Source organism: Paramisgurnus dabryanus, chromosome 10, assembly GCF_030506205.2.
Source record: "Paramisgurnus dabryanus chromosome 10, PD_genome_1.1, whole genome shotgun sequence".
Classification (NCBI taxonomy): domain Eukaryota; kingdom Metazoa; phylum Chordata; class Actinopteri; order Cypriniformes; family Cobitidae; genus Paramisgurnus; species Paramisgurnus dabryanus.
The window spans coordinates 4289043-4306775 of NC_133346.1; the positions used below are offsets into that span (position 1 = coordinate 4289043).

At 35.3% G+C, this 17733-nt stretch overlaps 1 protein-coding gene across 4 annotated transcripts in view; it reads left to right on the plus strand.

The window, feature by feature from the left end:
• ssbp2b (single stranded DNA binding protein 2b) overlaps positions 1-17733 on the plus strand; it is an 85139-nt gene that overhangs the window by 48027 nt on the left and 19379 nt on the right. For 2 of the 4 annotated variants that reach the window (XM_065262173.2, XM_065262190.2), the window contains exon 5: positions 12500-12589. The exons of 1 other annotated variant lie outside the window; for it this stretch is intronic. In XM_065262173.2, the coding sequence (XP_065118245.1) occupies positions 12500-12589 (90 nt within the window). Of the gene's footprint in view, positions 1-6521; positions 6567-12499; positions 12590-17733 lie in introns of all 4 variants that reach the window. One more of the 4 variants, XM_065262165.2, reaches the window with a different exon arrangement.

The window sequence follows — 17733 nt, forward strand, 5'->3', positions numbered from 1 at the left end:
ACTGCTGCTCAAAACTCATGATGGTCACTGCTACACCCGATTCAGCGTTAATTTGTTGTGATTTGCAGATTTTATGCAGGAACAGATGGATGTTTATGGCAGGCTGCTTTCAGTGTTTCCAAACTACTAAATGTGAACGGTAATGAGAGCAAAACATGTTCATAATTAATTAATTTAAATGAGAATTTTTAGGTTGGTTCTGCCTGGAGTGCTGGACTTGAATTTAAAGTCAACATTAAACAAGATATTTAAAAAGGCTTTAAAGGATGGGACTTAATATTTAACTATAATATAAGTTTGGACCATATCATACATTATATTATATTTATGCATTTGGCAGATGCTTATATTCAAAGTGATAACTTGAAAGTTATATTTTTTGGCCAGTTTTTGCGTTTATTTAACAGTGAGCTTTAGGAGAGGACATGAAAGTGCAGGGATGAGAGAGGGGTATGGGATCGGCAAATGACCACGAGACGAAAGTGCGAAAGCACCACATGTCGGAGCACTGCCCAATACACCATCAGCTCTAACACAAAGTATAAAATTTTTGGTGGGTTTAAACCCGAGATGATGTAATGCTCTACCACTAAGCTATACATGAGCACAAACCATTGTAAAAAAGTTGTACAGTGTATATAAAAAAGGCATGTTTTGGGATAACACGTACAGATTAATAATTCACTGTAAGGGGGCATGTACACCAAAGCGGCTGAAAATGCCAGCGGGACCCCAACGGTGGGCGCTTGCCAGCGTTTTTTCAGACAAGTGCTTTGGTTGCTATGATACTTCTGCTTCGTCGTTGAACGATGTGCCGGTTGGTTGTTAAAATATTTGTCCCTCCCCTCCTTCACTGTGATTGGATGGCTGAGTGAGAAGTGACATTGACAAACTGAGCGTTTCACTCAAAGTTTAACATTTTCCAACTCTGGGCGCTGAGCGCGGAAAAACGCTGACAAAACCCGCTAGCTGCTGCTGTTGAAAACATATGCCGGCCACAGGTGTAAACGCTTTGGTGTACACGTCCCCTAAGACCAGAAACACATAAAACAGTAAAGTTTTGCATTGCAAAAAATTAATTTTGCCATGAAATAGAAACTATGAAAAGCTAATGGGCTCTACTATTTTGATTTCTTAGCTTTGTTTCGATGCACAATGGCAGGATTAATATTTCCCATTTCCATTGCAAAAAATGATTTTCAAGAAAAAAAAAATTCTTAGTATTTTTGTCTTGTTTTCAGTAAAAATATCTAGAAATTCTTAAATTTAAATTGCTTTTTCTTGATGAGCAAAACCCAAGAAAATAAGTCCATAAGACCAAAAATATCAAATTTAAGTGATTTTGTGCATAAAACAAGCAAAAAAATCTGCCAATGGGTAAGCAAAAAAATCGTGAACATTTTTCTTAACTCTTTCACCGCCAGCGTTTTTTTAAAAAGTTGCCAGCCAGTGCCAGCGTTTTTCATGATTTTCACCAAAGTTTAATGCCTTCCAGAAAATGTTATTTTTTTAAATATATAAACAATATACCAAATGAAAGAACAGACCCTCTGCTTTCAAACAAAAAAAATAGTTTCATCCTACCTTCAGTGGTTCTTTTGTAATCAGCTTTTGAATATGGGTAGGTTTTTGCAAAAACACCACATTTTGAGCAAAAAGCAGAGATAATTCCATTTTTGTGACGGACTTTTCATAGAGATCACATTCAGAGCGATCTTTAAAACAGACACGGACATGCAGTCGCTTGCCATAGGGCAATACTTCTGGGTGGGTTTATAAAGTTGTGGAAGGTTTATAAAGTATTATCCACCTGGTGGATAATAGCGGTATTGCGGAAAGACGGAAAATCTCGTCATTGGCGGGGAAGCGTTTTCTCTTAATTGACGAGATATCTCGTCAATGGCGGCGAAAGAGTTAAACACTAAATTCAAGAAAAAATTTCTTATTCCATTGGCAGATTTTTTTGCTTGTTTTAAGCACTAATTTACTTAGTTTATATTTTTTTCTAAAAACTAGACTTACTTTCTTGGGTCGTTTTGGTCATCAAGAAAATACACATCTTAATTTAAGAATTTTTTGATATTTTTACAGAAAACAAGACTTGGAAAATAATTTTTTCTTGAAAATAATTTTTTGCAGTGTAAATGGGAAATATTAATGCTGCCGTTGTGCATCAAAACAAAGCTGAGAAATCAAAATAGTAGAGCCCATTAGCTTTTCATAGTTTCTATTTCATGGCTAAATTTATATTCAAACACTGAATAGCTATCTTTTTCTCTTCTGCCACTCAGTTGTACTGACGTTTATCGCCGTCTTTATTTCATAATTTCGATGTAATATTTTTTTTTTTTACTTTTTTACATATATAAATGACTTACATGGTATTTTTGTCTTGTTTTAGTAAAAATATCAAAAAATTCTTACATTAATAAGTCTAGTTTTAAGACAAAAAATATAAACTTTAAGTAAATTAGTGCTTAAAACAAGCAAAAAATCTGCCAATGGAATAAGAAAAATTTTCTTGAAATAAGTTTACTTTTTTCATAAACACACACATTTGTACTGAAATCAGGACAAAAATACTAAGTAAGAAAGTCATTTTTTCAGTGTGCCAACATATTAAAAGTGTGATTTTTATCGTCGTAATGCAACTCTGTCAAAAAATGTATAAATGTCACCTCATAAACTATGTCACAATTATGAAAACCTATTATGAGGAGCAGTTTATATGAATGTCTGTCATTGATGACCACACGCTGATTCGAGTGTGATCTGTCTATAACGGCCCAGCAGTGTCCAGTCACTCATTCTTATTCCCCGTGGCACGTAATTGATTTCATTAATCAGCACTAAACTGAAACGAAGTCCATAACTGCAGAGAATAAAGTGGGTTCGCACAGGTGGAGAGAGTCCCGCGGCATGTGTTGAGTTGGTAATTGTCAGAAGTCCTTTAATTAACATTCACAGACGGGTCATACGAGGAAGGACCTGCCTATTGATGACAAGGGTCAGAAATCCGGTTGACGTGGGAAAGCTTAGACTTCTGACTGCTTTACACATGCTTTGTCACATCTGTCAATGCCAAGTTAAAATGAAGGTTTGTTACACCAAGTTGCAAATAGCCAGCGCTAGCATTTTTACGATTTTCATAAAAGTTTAATACCTTCTTTAAATATATAAACATGCAATAAATTAAATGAAAGGACAGACCCTATGCTTTCAAAAAAAAACTCTTTTAGGGGCCTTCTGTTATTATAATAGAAACAGAAATCCGATTGTAACATTGCAATATCTGTCAGCTGAGCAACACCAGCATTTTATTTACACAGCAAAACCAGTTTTACTCCCGTTTGGCGCAGTGTGAGTGTTTATTTTGGACCCAGTACAGTAGTTTCTCTTTTGCTTTAATAAAGCAGTTTACAGTATATTACCCTGACCATAGCCATTACAACACTGACTATAATTCAAGTCTCTACAGTTCCCAACACTATAGCGATCTAGACATCAGTCGGCACAGGTATAAATGCCAAAGCTGCGCTTAATCGGCTCTTATAACTGCTGTGCCGAATATGCATCAAGCTTTGCCTTTTAATCTCTTCTCTTAAATAAAGTCCCAGCAGGATTTAGCATTTATCAGTTCACTTACAATTCGGAGAATGTCGACTATTAGACGCGGCACTTCAGGCTCTCTGTCACAAGAATGTAAAGCTTACAAACCTATTAAACTCAATAGAGAGCATTAAAAGCATTGGAGGGACTTCACTGCAAATTAATGCCAAAGGTGTCACTGAGTCTATTGGTAACTGTAGTCACTGAAAACTAGCAAGCTGAATAATTTATTATACAAATGTCTTTGCCAAAAGGTGGTAGGTTACCAATAGGTAGGGTTTGTATCATTTTCACCCGACCTACCTAATATGTGCCTATTTATTTTGCTAGGATTGTTTGCGATTATATAATATGGGTCATTAATCGCAGGTACATTTGGTGTCCAAAGTCAGCTTTTTTCAATTGCTTATATTTTTAATAATTTGGTACTAATTGTCATGGATCACAAGATATTACATATTTTATGTAAATAGTGTATAGGACAATTTTAGGCCGAGATACACACTGCAAAAAAATTATTTTCAAGAAAAAAAAATCTTAGTATTTTTGTTGTCAGTAAATATATCTAAAAAAACAAGCAAAAAATCTACCAATGGGGTAAGCTAATTTTTCTTGAATTTTTTTTTATTTAGTGTTTAAGAAAAATGTTCAAGATTTTTTTGCTTACCCCATTGGCAGATTTTTTGCTTGTTTTATGCACAAAATCACTTAAATTTGATATTTTTGGTCTAAAAACTAGACTTATTTTCTTGGGTCGTTTTGCTAATCAAGAAAATAAATCTTAAATTAAGAATTTTTAGTTATTTTTACTGAAAACAAGACAAAAATACTAGGATTTTTTTTTCTCAAAAAATTTATTTCTTAGTTTTTTTTATCTTGTTTTAAGTACAAATATCTAGAACATTTTAAAATAAAGATGCATTTTCTTGATAAGCAAAATAAACTAAGAAAGTTTAGTTTTTTGACAAAAAATATCACATTTAAGTGAATTTGTGCTTAAAACAAGCCAAAAAAATCTGCCAAGAGGTAGGGGAAAAAAAAGTTCACTTTTTCACTTCATTCAAGAAAAATATTCTTACCTGAAAAATCTGAAATCTGAGGCTGAAAAAATGTAAATATTTAGAAAATTGCTTTAAATTTGTAAGTACAAATAACTAGAAATTTTTTAAATCAAGATGCATTTTGTTGATAAGCCAAATAACCTAAGAAAGTTTAGTTTTTTAACAAAAAATATCACATTTTAGTGAATTTGTGCTTAAAACAAGCCAAAAAATCTGCCAAGGGGTAGAAAAAAATAAGTTAACTTTAATCTTACCTGAAAAATCTGAAATCTGAGGCTGCAAAAAATCTAAATATTGAGAAAATTGCTTTAAATTTGTCCAAATGAAGTCCTTAGCAACACATATTACGAATTATAAATATATTTTGATATATTCATGTTAGGAAATTTACCAAATATCTTCATGGAACATGATCTTTACTTAATATCCTAATGATTTTTTTGCATTAAAAAATTATAATTTTGACCCATACAATATATTTTTTGGCTTCTGCTAACAAATATACCTGTGCGACTTATGACTGGTTTTGTGGTCCAGGGTCACATTTGATAAAAAGCAGAAAAAAATGACTTTGGATACCAAATGTACCAACAACGATATAATCACCCACTGCAAAGAACTGTCAAAAAATCTCTAGTATTATCTAATCTTCAATATAGTTTTCATTTTTAGTTTTTTACAAATATTTTTGTTATTAATTTTTCTTATAAATTAGGTCTCGCATTAATTCGTTATTTTTTGTGAGATACACCCATATTTTAGATTTGTCAAATTTTCTAAGATTGTGCATATAGTTCAAGTAAATAGCCAATAAAATGCAGTATTTCCATTCAAGACTGGTTTTTGGAAATCCTTTTGTCTCCAACTCACCAACAAAGCTGTAAATCAGAAAAATATATCATAAGAGTCATTTTACCTAAAAGAATTACATTTCGAACACAATATTTCACTTCAGCCATCCACTTAAACATATTATCTCCACCAGGTCACTGTTTTATCGCTTTTATCAGTTCGCTTTTAAGTCGCCCTTACACTCAGATGTTTTTCTTATTACATTAGTGCCGTTTTGGTTTTGCCTTATGGGGTACGCGCTAAATGAAAGTTACAGTAATCGGAGGCCAGAGTTTATTGCCGTGGGTTTTTATGAGCGACAGTGGGCCTGTGAAGAGCTGAGAGACTTTATCTTTGTTGGGAGTTTGTATAGAGTGCTGGCTCAGCACAGAGGGCATTAGACTCATTATTGTGCCACTACTATCAGGAGATGAGACTTGTAGGAAAATACAACATTCAGTCCCTTGTGGTGGGAAATTGTTTTGCCCAAACGTTCTGTTGACAAAATCTGATTTCAGCATCATTTAAACATTTTACAAAAAATGTTTTATTGTTATTTTTGTTAAGATGAAGTTTTGCTGACAACTGTTTATATTGTTTAGCATTATTTGAAAAAAAAAATGCGACAATGCGAGTCATTTAATCATGGGTACACTGCAAAAAATTATTTTCATTTAGATTTTCATTAGTATTTTTGTTTTGTTTTCAGTAAAAATATCTAAAAATTCTTAAATGAAGATGCTTTTTCTTAACTCTTTTACCGCCATTGACGAGATATCTTGTCAATTAAGAGAAAACGCTTCCCCGTCAATGACGAGATTTTCCGTCTTTCCGCAATACCGCTATTATCCACCAGGTGGATTATTCCGCAACTTTTTAAACCCGGAAGTATTGCCCTATGGCAAGCGACTGCATGTCCGTGTCTGTTTTAAAGATCGCTCTGAATGGGATCTCTATGAAAAGTCTGTCAAAAAAATGAAATTATCTCTGCTTTTTGCTCAAAATGTGGTGTTTTTGCAGAAACCTACCCATATTCAACAGCTGATTGCAAAAGAACCACTGAAGGTAGGATGAAACGGTTTTTTTGTTTGAAAGCAGAAGGTCAGTTCTTTAATTTGTTATATTGCATGTTTATATATTTAAAGAAGAACATTTTCTGGAAGGCATTAAACTTTGGTGAAAATCATGAAAAACACTGGCGCTGGCTGGCAACTTTTTTTAAAAAATGCTGGCGGTGAAAGAGTTAATGAGCAAAACCACCCAAAAATATAAGTCTAGTTTTTAGACCAAAAATATTACATTTAAGTGATTTTGTGCATAAAACAAGCAAAAAATAATAATAATCTGCCAATGGGGTAAGCAAAAAAATCTTAACAATTTTTCATAAACACTAAAAAATATCTAAAAATTCTTAAATGAAGATGCTTGGGGTAAGAAAAAATGTAAGAAAAAATTGCTTACCCCATTGGCAGATTTTTTTGCACAAAATCACTTACATTTGATATGTTTGGTCTAAAAACTAGACTTATTTTCTTGGGTCTTTTTTCTCATCAAGAAAAAGCATCTTTATTTAAGAATTTTTAGATATTTTTACTGAAAACAAGACAAAAATACTAAGAATTTCTTTTCTTGAAAATCATTTTTTTCAGTGTAATATACACTCCAAAAAATGACTTTCTTTCTTTGACATATAGAGTTTAAAAAATAACAAAATTTAAAACAAGCAAAAAAATATCTGCCAGCAGGGTGAGAAATTTTTTCTTGAATTAAATGTTTTAGAAAAAGTCTAAAACTTATTCAAAGATTTTTTTTCTTACCCCATTGGCAGATATTTCTGTTCTTTTAAGCCCAAATTCACTTAAATTTTATATTTTACTTAATTTAATTAAATAATTTAAGATGACTGAAAACAAAGAAGACTGAAGACAAAAATACTAAGTAAGAAAGTCATTTTTTTGCAGTGTATATGATAATGAATCTAGTAATAAAAAAATAAAAAGTAATAAAAATAAATAAATTATTTTAATATTTTAATACAAACTGTTTTTTAACTTTTAATGTCCTTTCATTGTCCACAGCAATATTTGGAAGCCACATACTATTTCTACCAAGAGCTTGGCATAACTAGAAAGATATGTTATTACTTAGTGTTTGGTTATTTTTATATCTTATTTGTGGTTGTAGCTTATTTTAATGCTTGTTTTGTTTTATTTAAAATAAGTCATTTTAAAGCCCCTTAAAAAGCTTTTTGAGAAACTAATGCTACAAAAACGAAACAATTTATTGAAAATGTAAATTTTTTTGACAAACATCCTTATCGATTAGTTCTGTGATGTCACTTTTCCACCTTCCCACTCCAACTGCGCAGTTATAAGTCAGGCGTATTTTTTTTTAAAAACTGCAAACATTGCGCTGTTTTTACATTACCATGTAACTCCTGCTTCTTTGTGCCGTGTGATGTAAGTAAAATATTTTCGTAAGGAAAACTTAAAACTTAGTTTCTGGTAACAACTGACGCATGTTCGTGCATTTTCAGCGCAAGATGTATTGTACGAGACTTAGTGGCGCATTGACAACAAAATCCCATCAATTGTCCTTAGAAGGTCTTTATTAACCCCCTGGTTGCCATGTGGATGTCTTTAGTAAAGAATGGATGGACTTTTTTGGGCTTCAAATCAAAAGCACCATTTACTACCATTATAAAGCTAGGAAGAGCCAAGACATTTTGTAATATAACTCAAATTGTGTTCATCTGTTAAAGATTAAATTATATACATCGAGGATGGCTGGAGGGGTAATTTTCATTTGTGGTTGAACTATCCTTTTAAAGAACCTTGTGCTGTATGGGGCAAATGCATCACTCTCTGTTGCGATTGGGCGAGTGACGTCATAGTAAGTACCAACTGATCGATAACGAACTTTGTTGAACACTATCATTATTGATTATTATTCAGTATTCGATAAGTTGCTGCAGCCCTACACGATATAGTTTTCCGTGCTGGAAATGTGTTGTTTTGCAAACCCTGCTGAAAAGAATGAGATAAATAAATGTATTGTTCCTAACACCTTGCATCATCGCCAAAACATCTTCACATTATGTAACACTTGAGTTTAAACAAAAGACTTGCAACAGTACAACAGTAATACGCTATGTTTGAAGCTAAAACGTTTTGGCACAGATGCATCAGAACTAAATTGCACCCATTATAATCAACAATGCCGTCTGCGCTAGAAGTGCCCATCTGTGACGCATGCAGTATGTTTAAATCACATCCCGTTATCATATATACTACCACATCATACCGCCCTACATAGTATGTGTCGGGCTGTACATACACAGCATTAGAAAACAATCCATCCGAGTCGTATATCTTCACCTTCAATTTGCCAGCGACTTCTTTGTTATTACTGGGCGGATATGAGTGCATTTCCCCTGCTCATTTCCCTGTGTGCCCGGGTAATCAGACTGTTGTGTCTAAGTGCGTTGTCTCTCTCTCTCTCTCTCTCTCTCTCTCTCTCTCTCTCTCTCTCTCTCTCTCTCTCTCTCTCTCTCTCTCTCTCTTTCTCTCTCTCTGTACGTCAGTAATGCGCTGCAGGCAGAATCTGAAGTCATCGCAGAACAATCCTCCCTGGCGCTGCGGCCGTGCCAGCGTGTCATTTCGACCCGGAGCTCTGACGCTTACAAGCCCATGCGTGCTAGATAACGCTTTCAGCCTTTCATAATGCCAGCCGGTTCTGTCACTTAATTGTTTTGTCCATCTTGAGCTGTCAAAACAAATAGTTGTTACTGTACATCAGTTGTTGTTGTTGTTGTTGTGGAGCAACTGGCTTAAACAAGTGGCGCTACCATCTTAAGGAGCTGAGCTGCAATGCTTTTTCAGTATAAAGTTACTTTTTCCAATGGGTAGCCATGCAGCATGACGTTTTTGTCTGGGTTTTTGTCAATTTGACTTTGCAAATCAGATGCATGGTATTGTATTTAGATGTATTTTTGGATGGATTGCATCCACTGATTCAAAAAACACTGCTGTAAGATACTATTACTGATTATTTTATAACATGCTGGCGTCTAAACCAAATACTTTAAATGTACTTTCTCTTAGGCAGTCAACAGCTACTTTTGAGAATGTACAGTAGTGGAGCTACTGGAGGGCTACTTTTGGATATAGTCTATGTGAAATTGATGCAGAGAGGCTGTAGGGTCAATGGGCAACATTTCCCATCTACCTAGCACAGGAGGTTTGCCATGTTGTGTCGAGTTGGCATTTTAACAAAATAATTTTTATTTAACCGATAAAGGAAGTCATATACATCTGGAATGGCATGAGAGTGAGTAAATTATGGGAGAATATCCATATTTGGTTCAAACAATTTCATTAAATGTCTTCCTCATTAGCTCACTGCAGGTGACCAAGAGACACCCGTGGTTTTGTGCATCCTCTGAGTAAAAAGCTGTTGTAGACCAATGAATATAAAAAAGTCGTTTTAAAAGCCATTGTAAATAAAAGAGAATGGAGGAGTTCACAATACAACTATAATAAGATAGATACGCAGAACGATATTGTTGGGATCAGTTTTAGAGCGGTTGTTTTTTTTTCGCTGGTAAGGTATAAAAAACTGAATGTGGTTTGGCTGTTGTTGATTGTGGCGCAGGTTTTAATGTCTAAATTAAAGACGGCCACAGTTCGGAAGTGATGTTTTGGAAGTAGAATATTATACGTATTGATTCATTACTTATAATTATGGTCATGCTGACCAGAGCTCTTCACGGGTCCACCTAGACCTGAAAACCCGAGGTCTGAGGGAGTTCGGGTCTAAAAGTTTCACGTGTGCCTCGCATATAAAAATAGCAGCCTCAGATAATTTTATGTAAACTCCTTGTCCGTTTACATATATCTCCCAAGGGTTTTTTTCTCTCCTAGGACTTTTTTCTCCTAGGTTGTTTTTCAACCCCGGGAGTCAGACAAAATTGGCTTAACTTAGCACCCTCTTCTATATGTTACAATATTAATATGCTCGCTTGTAAAGTTTATTCATAGCCACTTTATTTTGCTACTTATGTTGTCTGTCGATTTTTCTGTGTTTTCCCCTGTTTCTATTAATGTAAAGCTGTTCGAAACAATCAACCAATTGTGAAAAGCACGATATAAATAGAATTGAATAATTTAAAAGGAATATGTTTTTGCCGAATGGACCAGAGAAGGCCGGAAATATCACGTTTGTGCATCGAGTCCTTTTCCAACCCCTCTTCTGTTTGCCAAGAGCGTTTGCAACATTGTGTGGCTGACGATAGGTTAATTTTCATTGAGCCAAATCTGTCAATCAATTTTGAATGCACATTATAGCGATTAACATGGTGTTAACAAACGAAAATAAATGGACCAGCGTGCCGAATTAGTTGCGAGACACACCGGTGCCGTTTACATTCATGTCCAGTCGGGTTAAAAACAAATCGGGTCGGACTCAGCTTTAATTTTCTCGGGTCATGTCTTCTTTAAAAAAAATTTCTTTGGACCTCTAATTCTGACAAGATAATTTGCTTTGCATGCCAGCGACAAGCGCACTTTCAGCCTAGAGACCATCCAGCTTTTGTAGTTCGATTATGGAGGGATGATATTCGACATTGGAAATGTAAAGAAACAGCCGGTCATCTACATCTATTTTTGTCACAATAAACTGTCTGAAAAATAGGTTTAAAACCGTACCATCTCTGTTGCTGTTGTGGTACCCTTTACAGGTATACGAAACAAAACGAGGTTGTACCTTTTTTGGGTACATACTAGGACAAGGTATTGGCAAGGGCATCACAGTACGATACTTATCACGATACAATGTATCCCAATACTTTTTCTTTTTTTATCAAAAATAAAAAAAAAATAGAGCAGAATTTTTATTTGACTTTTTTTAAGCCAAAGTGCTTCCGCACGTCGGCTTTGAAAGCTGCAGGCGTTTTTAAATTTTCTGCCATTTTCTTACTCATGCTATCTTCTGAGACAACTGGACAGCGACAACTACAGCAGCGGCAGAGGAGGTCATTCGACCCACAAAGAGGGATTTGATTTTTTTCTTCAAAATATTGATACTAGAGATGTAAATAGCGAAACACTATAGTTGAAAAATTATCACGATAGTTAGATGTATCGATATTTTTGCACATACCTAGTACATACCTTAAGGATCTATTGTGTACACCTAACATTAAACTGGTACAAAATTAATAATAAATAGAATAGAATAAAAAACAGTAATAAAATTAGATTAAAACAATAAGAATGAATAATCCATTGTTATTGAATGATTCATTTTCAAGCTTATTGTACAGTATATCTATCGATTTCCATAGCAATAGATTGCACATTTTTTTAAATAAATTAATAATGATCAAATGGCTACAACCGATTAAAATTAAATTTTCAGCTTCATGTTTATTTTTAAGTTTATCTTAATGCTCTAGATAACTTGCGGGATTTAACTTTGCGTCATGCGCGTTCTCTGCTTGAGTTCCTTAAGGTACACAATAGGTGTAATATTGTACCCAAAAGGTTGTATACCCATAAAGTACAAAAAATGAACCTTTGAGGGTACAGAAAAGGTACTTCATTGTACTTCAGGTTTTGTAACACTGTAGTGCTTAACTTTACAACAAACATAACATTATTATTGCTATCTTACGTGTGTGTGTGTGTGTGTAAATATAGTTATGATTATAGTTAGCGTCATGTGTAAACGCCCTTTAATCCTCCATCTCTGACCTCTGCTGCCCATGCCTGAAGCTGTATTCTTTTGTTGTGTTTTTCCACGTCAGACTAATGCATTTTTCAGATAAAGCCAGTTCTTCTGGTTAACAACGCTGTCCGTGTGCCTGTCCCAGATGTAGATTTCGGCATGGAGAGTGTTTGTTTAAGGGTGTGTGCGGTGCAGTGTTTGGTTAAGCATCAGTAGCTGTGTGTGTTTGTGATGCATTAACCGGAATTGTTTGTGTGTGTTTGTGATCGCAGAGTGCAGCTGCAGCTCCGAGTCCTGTCCTTGGAAACATGCCTCCCGGAGACGGCATGCCCGTCGGCCCCGTTCCTCCAGGCTTCTTTCAGGTACACACACATGGTGCATAGCTGCGATGAGAAATGAAGTACTTGCATACTTAGCAGTGGATACTGCCTGCTATTGAGAAAAGATTTTGCAGTAAAGGTAGTGTAATCCCTTGTACATACATTCGTATACATTGAAACCTAAATATTACATAAATCATTATACAAAATAATTTGAAACAGTGCTTTCTGTATTTCCACTTCCACTTGCATCATGTCTCAAGTGTTCCTGTAGCTTAATTGGTAAAACATTGCATCAGCAGTGCAAAGGTACACACATACTGATAAAAAGTGCACCGTGAATTCGTTATGGAAAACACCGTCTGCCAAATGCATGAATGTAAACGGCAACAAACACAATATTTTCTTGCTTAAAGCTCGACACAATTGTAAGCTATCCCTGTATCCACTTAAACATGGCTTTTACCGGTTTGCACCAAATTGCACCGAGTTAGATGGAATGAAAATAAACCTCCTTTCCCTTCCTCTTAGATCTTTCACTCCACCTGGAGCTTGTCCACATCTTTCTTGGATTTCAGCATCAGTATGTCTTTGAAGCCTCTTAATTCTCTTTCAATGAGCCATAACGGCTGCTCGTTTTAAAGCCCCCAGACGTTAATACGGGAAAAGTTTCTATAAACGGCTCACCTGAGGTTTAGTCCTGGAAGGCTGAACGGTTGGTTGTGAATGAATGTTCTGCTATTCAAAGGTTGCTTTAGGGAGCATCAGTGATATCTGTAGAGGCGAAACATGCCGAGGGATGCGTTTATAAGGCAGACGGCTTATTTTCCTTGTGCGGTGGCCTGATCTTTGAACGGGGTCATTGCACTCACCTGCAACTGGCACCTATTTGCATCCAAGGATAATGTCTTTGTCTATGTTATGAAATACTCTATTCTGATTGGCCAGTTGTGGCATTAATTAAGTCTTTAATTAATTAATTTATTTATTTAGTAAGTAGCCGTGTGATCTTTTGAATTTGAATGCCTTTATTGTCACTGTACGTTACAGTACAACGAAATTCGGAGCGCTCTCCACATGGTGTATGCAATAAATACAATAAATAATTAAATAATCAATAATCATTGCAGTACATAAAAAATTAATAATAAATAGAGTAGAATAAAAAAGGTAGATTAAAACAATAAGAATGAATAATCCATTGTTATTGAATGACTCATTTTCAAGCTTATTGTACAGTATATCTATCGATTTCCATAGCAATAGATTGCACATTTTCAAAATTAATTTTAAAACGATTAAAATTAAATTTTTAACATTTGACAAACGTTTCAGCTTCACGTTTATTTTAACTCTTTCACCGCCAGCATTTTTAAAAAAAGTTGCCAGCGCCAGAGTTTTTCATGATTTTCACCAAAGTTTAATGCCTTCCAGAAAATGTTCTTCTTTAAATATATAAACATACAATATACCAAATGAAAGAACAGATCCACTGCTTTCAAACAAAAAAAAACGTTTCATCCTACCTTTAGTGGTTCTTTTGTAATCAGCTTTTGAATATGGGTAGGTTTCTGCAAAAACACCACATTTTGAGCAAAAAGCAGAGATAATTCCATTTTTGTGACGGACTTTTCATAGAGATCACATTCAGAGCGATCTTTAAAACAGACACGGACATGCAGCAGCTTGCCATAGGGCAATACTTCCGGGTTTAAAAAGTTGCGGAAGGGCGCGACCTGGTGGATAATAGCGGTATTGCGGAAAGACGAAAAATCTCGTCATTGGCGGGGAAGCGTTTTCTCTTAATTGACGAGATATCTCGTCAATGGCGGGGAAAGAGTTAATGCTCTAGATAACTTGCGCGATTTAACTTTGCGTCATGCGCGTTCTCGGCTTGAGTTAAAATTTTTAGGATGACGCGTCTGAGGCGATAAGCAACCGTTCGTGTCATTTGCATCGCTCCACGCAAATTCGCACCTAGTCGCAACTTTGCATTGACTTTATATGTAATCTATTTGTGCAAGTAATTAGATTACATTACATTACAGATTTGAAAGATGCCTCGCATTGTTCTCCGATCGCAATGGTGGAGCGTTTGTGAAATCTGACACCAGCGGTGCAAGCATAGTTAAGCGCCTTTAGCTTTAGCTATCTATTGATTTCAATAGCAATGGATTACATTATTATGTATAATCGCAAAACATTTTAACATTTAACAAATGTTTTAGTTTCACATTTATGGTGTTTGTAAAGTGTTTGTAAAGTCTAAAAAGTTCATTGCAATAGGTTGTATCTATTTGTTTGTTTGTTCGTTTATTTGCATTTATTTATTCAGTAAGCTACCATGTTCGTCAATCGAAACTATTAGTTCACATCCTCAAAAACGTCAATGTTCTGGAAAATGTATACTGTACGCTGTATATTTATTTTGTTATTCAATTGACTCTTTCCCCGCCATTGATGAGTTATATCGTCAATTAAGAGAAAACGCTTCCCTGCCAATGACGAGTTTTTACAGCAATCTATATTTCTGCTATTATCCACTAGGTGGTGCTCGTACCCAACTTATAAAACACTAAAACATCCACTGATCCAAAAACCAGTCCCTCCAGAAAAATGCGATTGCATGATTTAATGCATAATCAGCCAAAGTCCGCATATTTATGCGGGGGACGCATTTTTAAAATACCCCGCACTTCCGCAGCATAAATTGCAGATTTCTGTGCACAAAATATGCTGGGCTTGCATGTTGCCATGGGAACGTTATGAAGTGACGTGATTATGTGACGTAAACATCATTGAAAAGCTGCAAAAGCTGAAAATAGTTTTTGCAAGTTCCCGCCGTTTTTGCAAGTTCCCACCGTTTTTGCAAGTTCTCGCAATTTTTGCAAGTTCCCACAATTTCATCACATCAAATTTCATAAATATCCTTTATATTCCATCGCATTTTTTTATGAAAATCTGCTGCAAGTTTGAAAAACAGTAAAAACTTTTTGTATGTTTTGATCATCATTCTGAAACTGATCTCTAACGAAAATCCTTTACCAAAATGCAATTTGCTCAAAATTTTCTGCTTTTTGCTCAAAATTTTCTGCTTTTTGCTCAAAATTTTGTATTTTTGAAGAAACCTACCCATATTTAAGAGGTGATAAAGAGAACAAATAAAGATAGGATGATTTATTTTGAAAGCAGAGGGTCTGTTCTTTCATTTAATATATTGTATGTTTATATATTAAAAGAAGAAAATGTTCTGCATTAAACATTAAACTTCGGCATTAAACTTTTGTGGAAACTTTTTTTTGAAAACGCTGGCAGGGAAAGACTTAAAAATATTAGTTGACTACATTTTTTAAACAATTTTTTTTTCTGAGTTTTCAAAATTTTAAGGCAGCAGCACAAACACGTACTTTTTTAAGATGAAACAACAAATCTTTTTACAGCGTATAATCCATTACTATTAAAATCGATAGATACACAATAAATGTGAAGCTAAAAAGTTTGTCAAATGTTGAAAAGCATTTTGATCAGTTTTGACCACCTCTTCAGTGGGCATATGGACAGATGTGCTACTTTGACCCAGTTGTGTTTAACAGCCATTCTTAATGGAAAGAAAATAGTGGAGTGTGTTTACTACCACAATTTAACACGACACCTGTGTTGACATGAGATATCTTTAGAGCAAGTCTTTATGAGGCAAATCAATGCCATGCGCTTACAGGGGGGGGTGCTCATGAATCAATCGTCTTTGCATGTACCGCCCCATCCTAAAGAGACATGATATTAGACGCCTAGTGTGTTGTAATTGCTTTTGATTAAGAATGACAGAATTCCAGCACACTGACTGGAGCAGATCTCCTAACATGCGGCGGGAGGGTTGATGGGTGACGGGGGGTTCAGGCATCCCTTGCAGATCTCTAATGGTGCTCATCTAATAGAAAGATAAGCTAAGAAGATCAAATCATCCTTCTTAAGTGTCCCACCAAAACCTCATCTGCCCCCCGTGGTGTCTGGATGGAACCGTCTGACATGCTTATCATCATATTTGAGTTTGTTTCATTTATTCAAATGCATGTATTTAATGAACAGTTAGGCCCAAACTAAAATGTTTTTGATGACGGGACTTTTTCCGTTCATGGAGCCCGAAATATGAAAAATGTATTCTGTAATCTTTAGAGTAATGGGGACACCAAAAAATGAAATGGTTTTAATGAACCATAAATGTAGGTCATATGTGACTTGGATGCGGTATTCCAAAATTAAATTCGATTTTATGGGCAAGACTTCAGAAGTATACTACAGGAACCATGTAGATTTGAAATATATATTCATATTTTGAATTATATATAAATTGTGTGGTCCATGATGTTAAATTAATTTAAGGAGAGTTTTTATTTAAAGTGCTTGTTTGTTGACCATGTGTTAGTGAAGTTATGAACAGCAGAAGCTCTCTTGGACCACACGTGTGCAGTACGAGAGGATGTTTAAGCTCAGATAGTGCTCGGAGAGCGAAGGTAGAGAAGCAAGATATGCATTATTAAAGGTGCTGCGTCCACATTCAAGACTCTCATCTTTAACTTTTTTGAACACTGAGACGAGTCATTTCTCACTTAGAGATGGTATTGTCCCCTGAGACACCCTTTACTTTCCTTAAAATGTGCACTCAGAGCAACACCTAATTCCCAGACGGCCCTCGCCTTGCAGTGCCCTATGGCTTACGGCATGAACTAATGTTACTGTTGGAGAAGCTGCATGGATATCCGTTAAATATGGAATAATGTCTGTGATGCCAATTTTATTTTTATTTCAACATAGATCCAAGGACAATGCAAGTGGTGCCTTTCTAGGCAGAACTTTACACTATGCTCAGGTCTTCTCTGGGTGGTTGCCAGGTCATTGTTTTGTGTTTGTTAGGAGGTTTTCAATGGCTTCCTCTTCGTTGCTAAGATGTTGTATGTGGTTGCTAAGTAGTTGCATAACCCATTCAGACAAGCCCAACTCTTGAGATATTCTTGTCTATAGTTGGCACTTTGGACAATTGGGGCTGGCGATGTATTGAGTCATATACATATATCGTGCTAGCCGATATCACGGTATATGGGATGAGACAATACCATCAACAGTATATATGTAGTACTGTATGGTTTGATATTACTTCCTTTGCATCAGAAGCTCGACAGCTGCATATC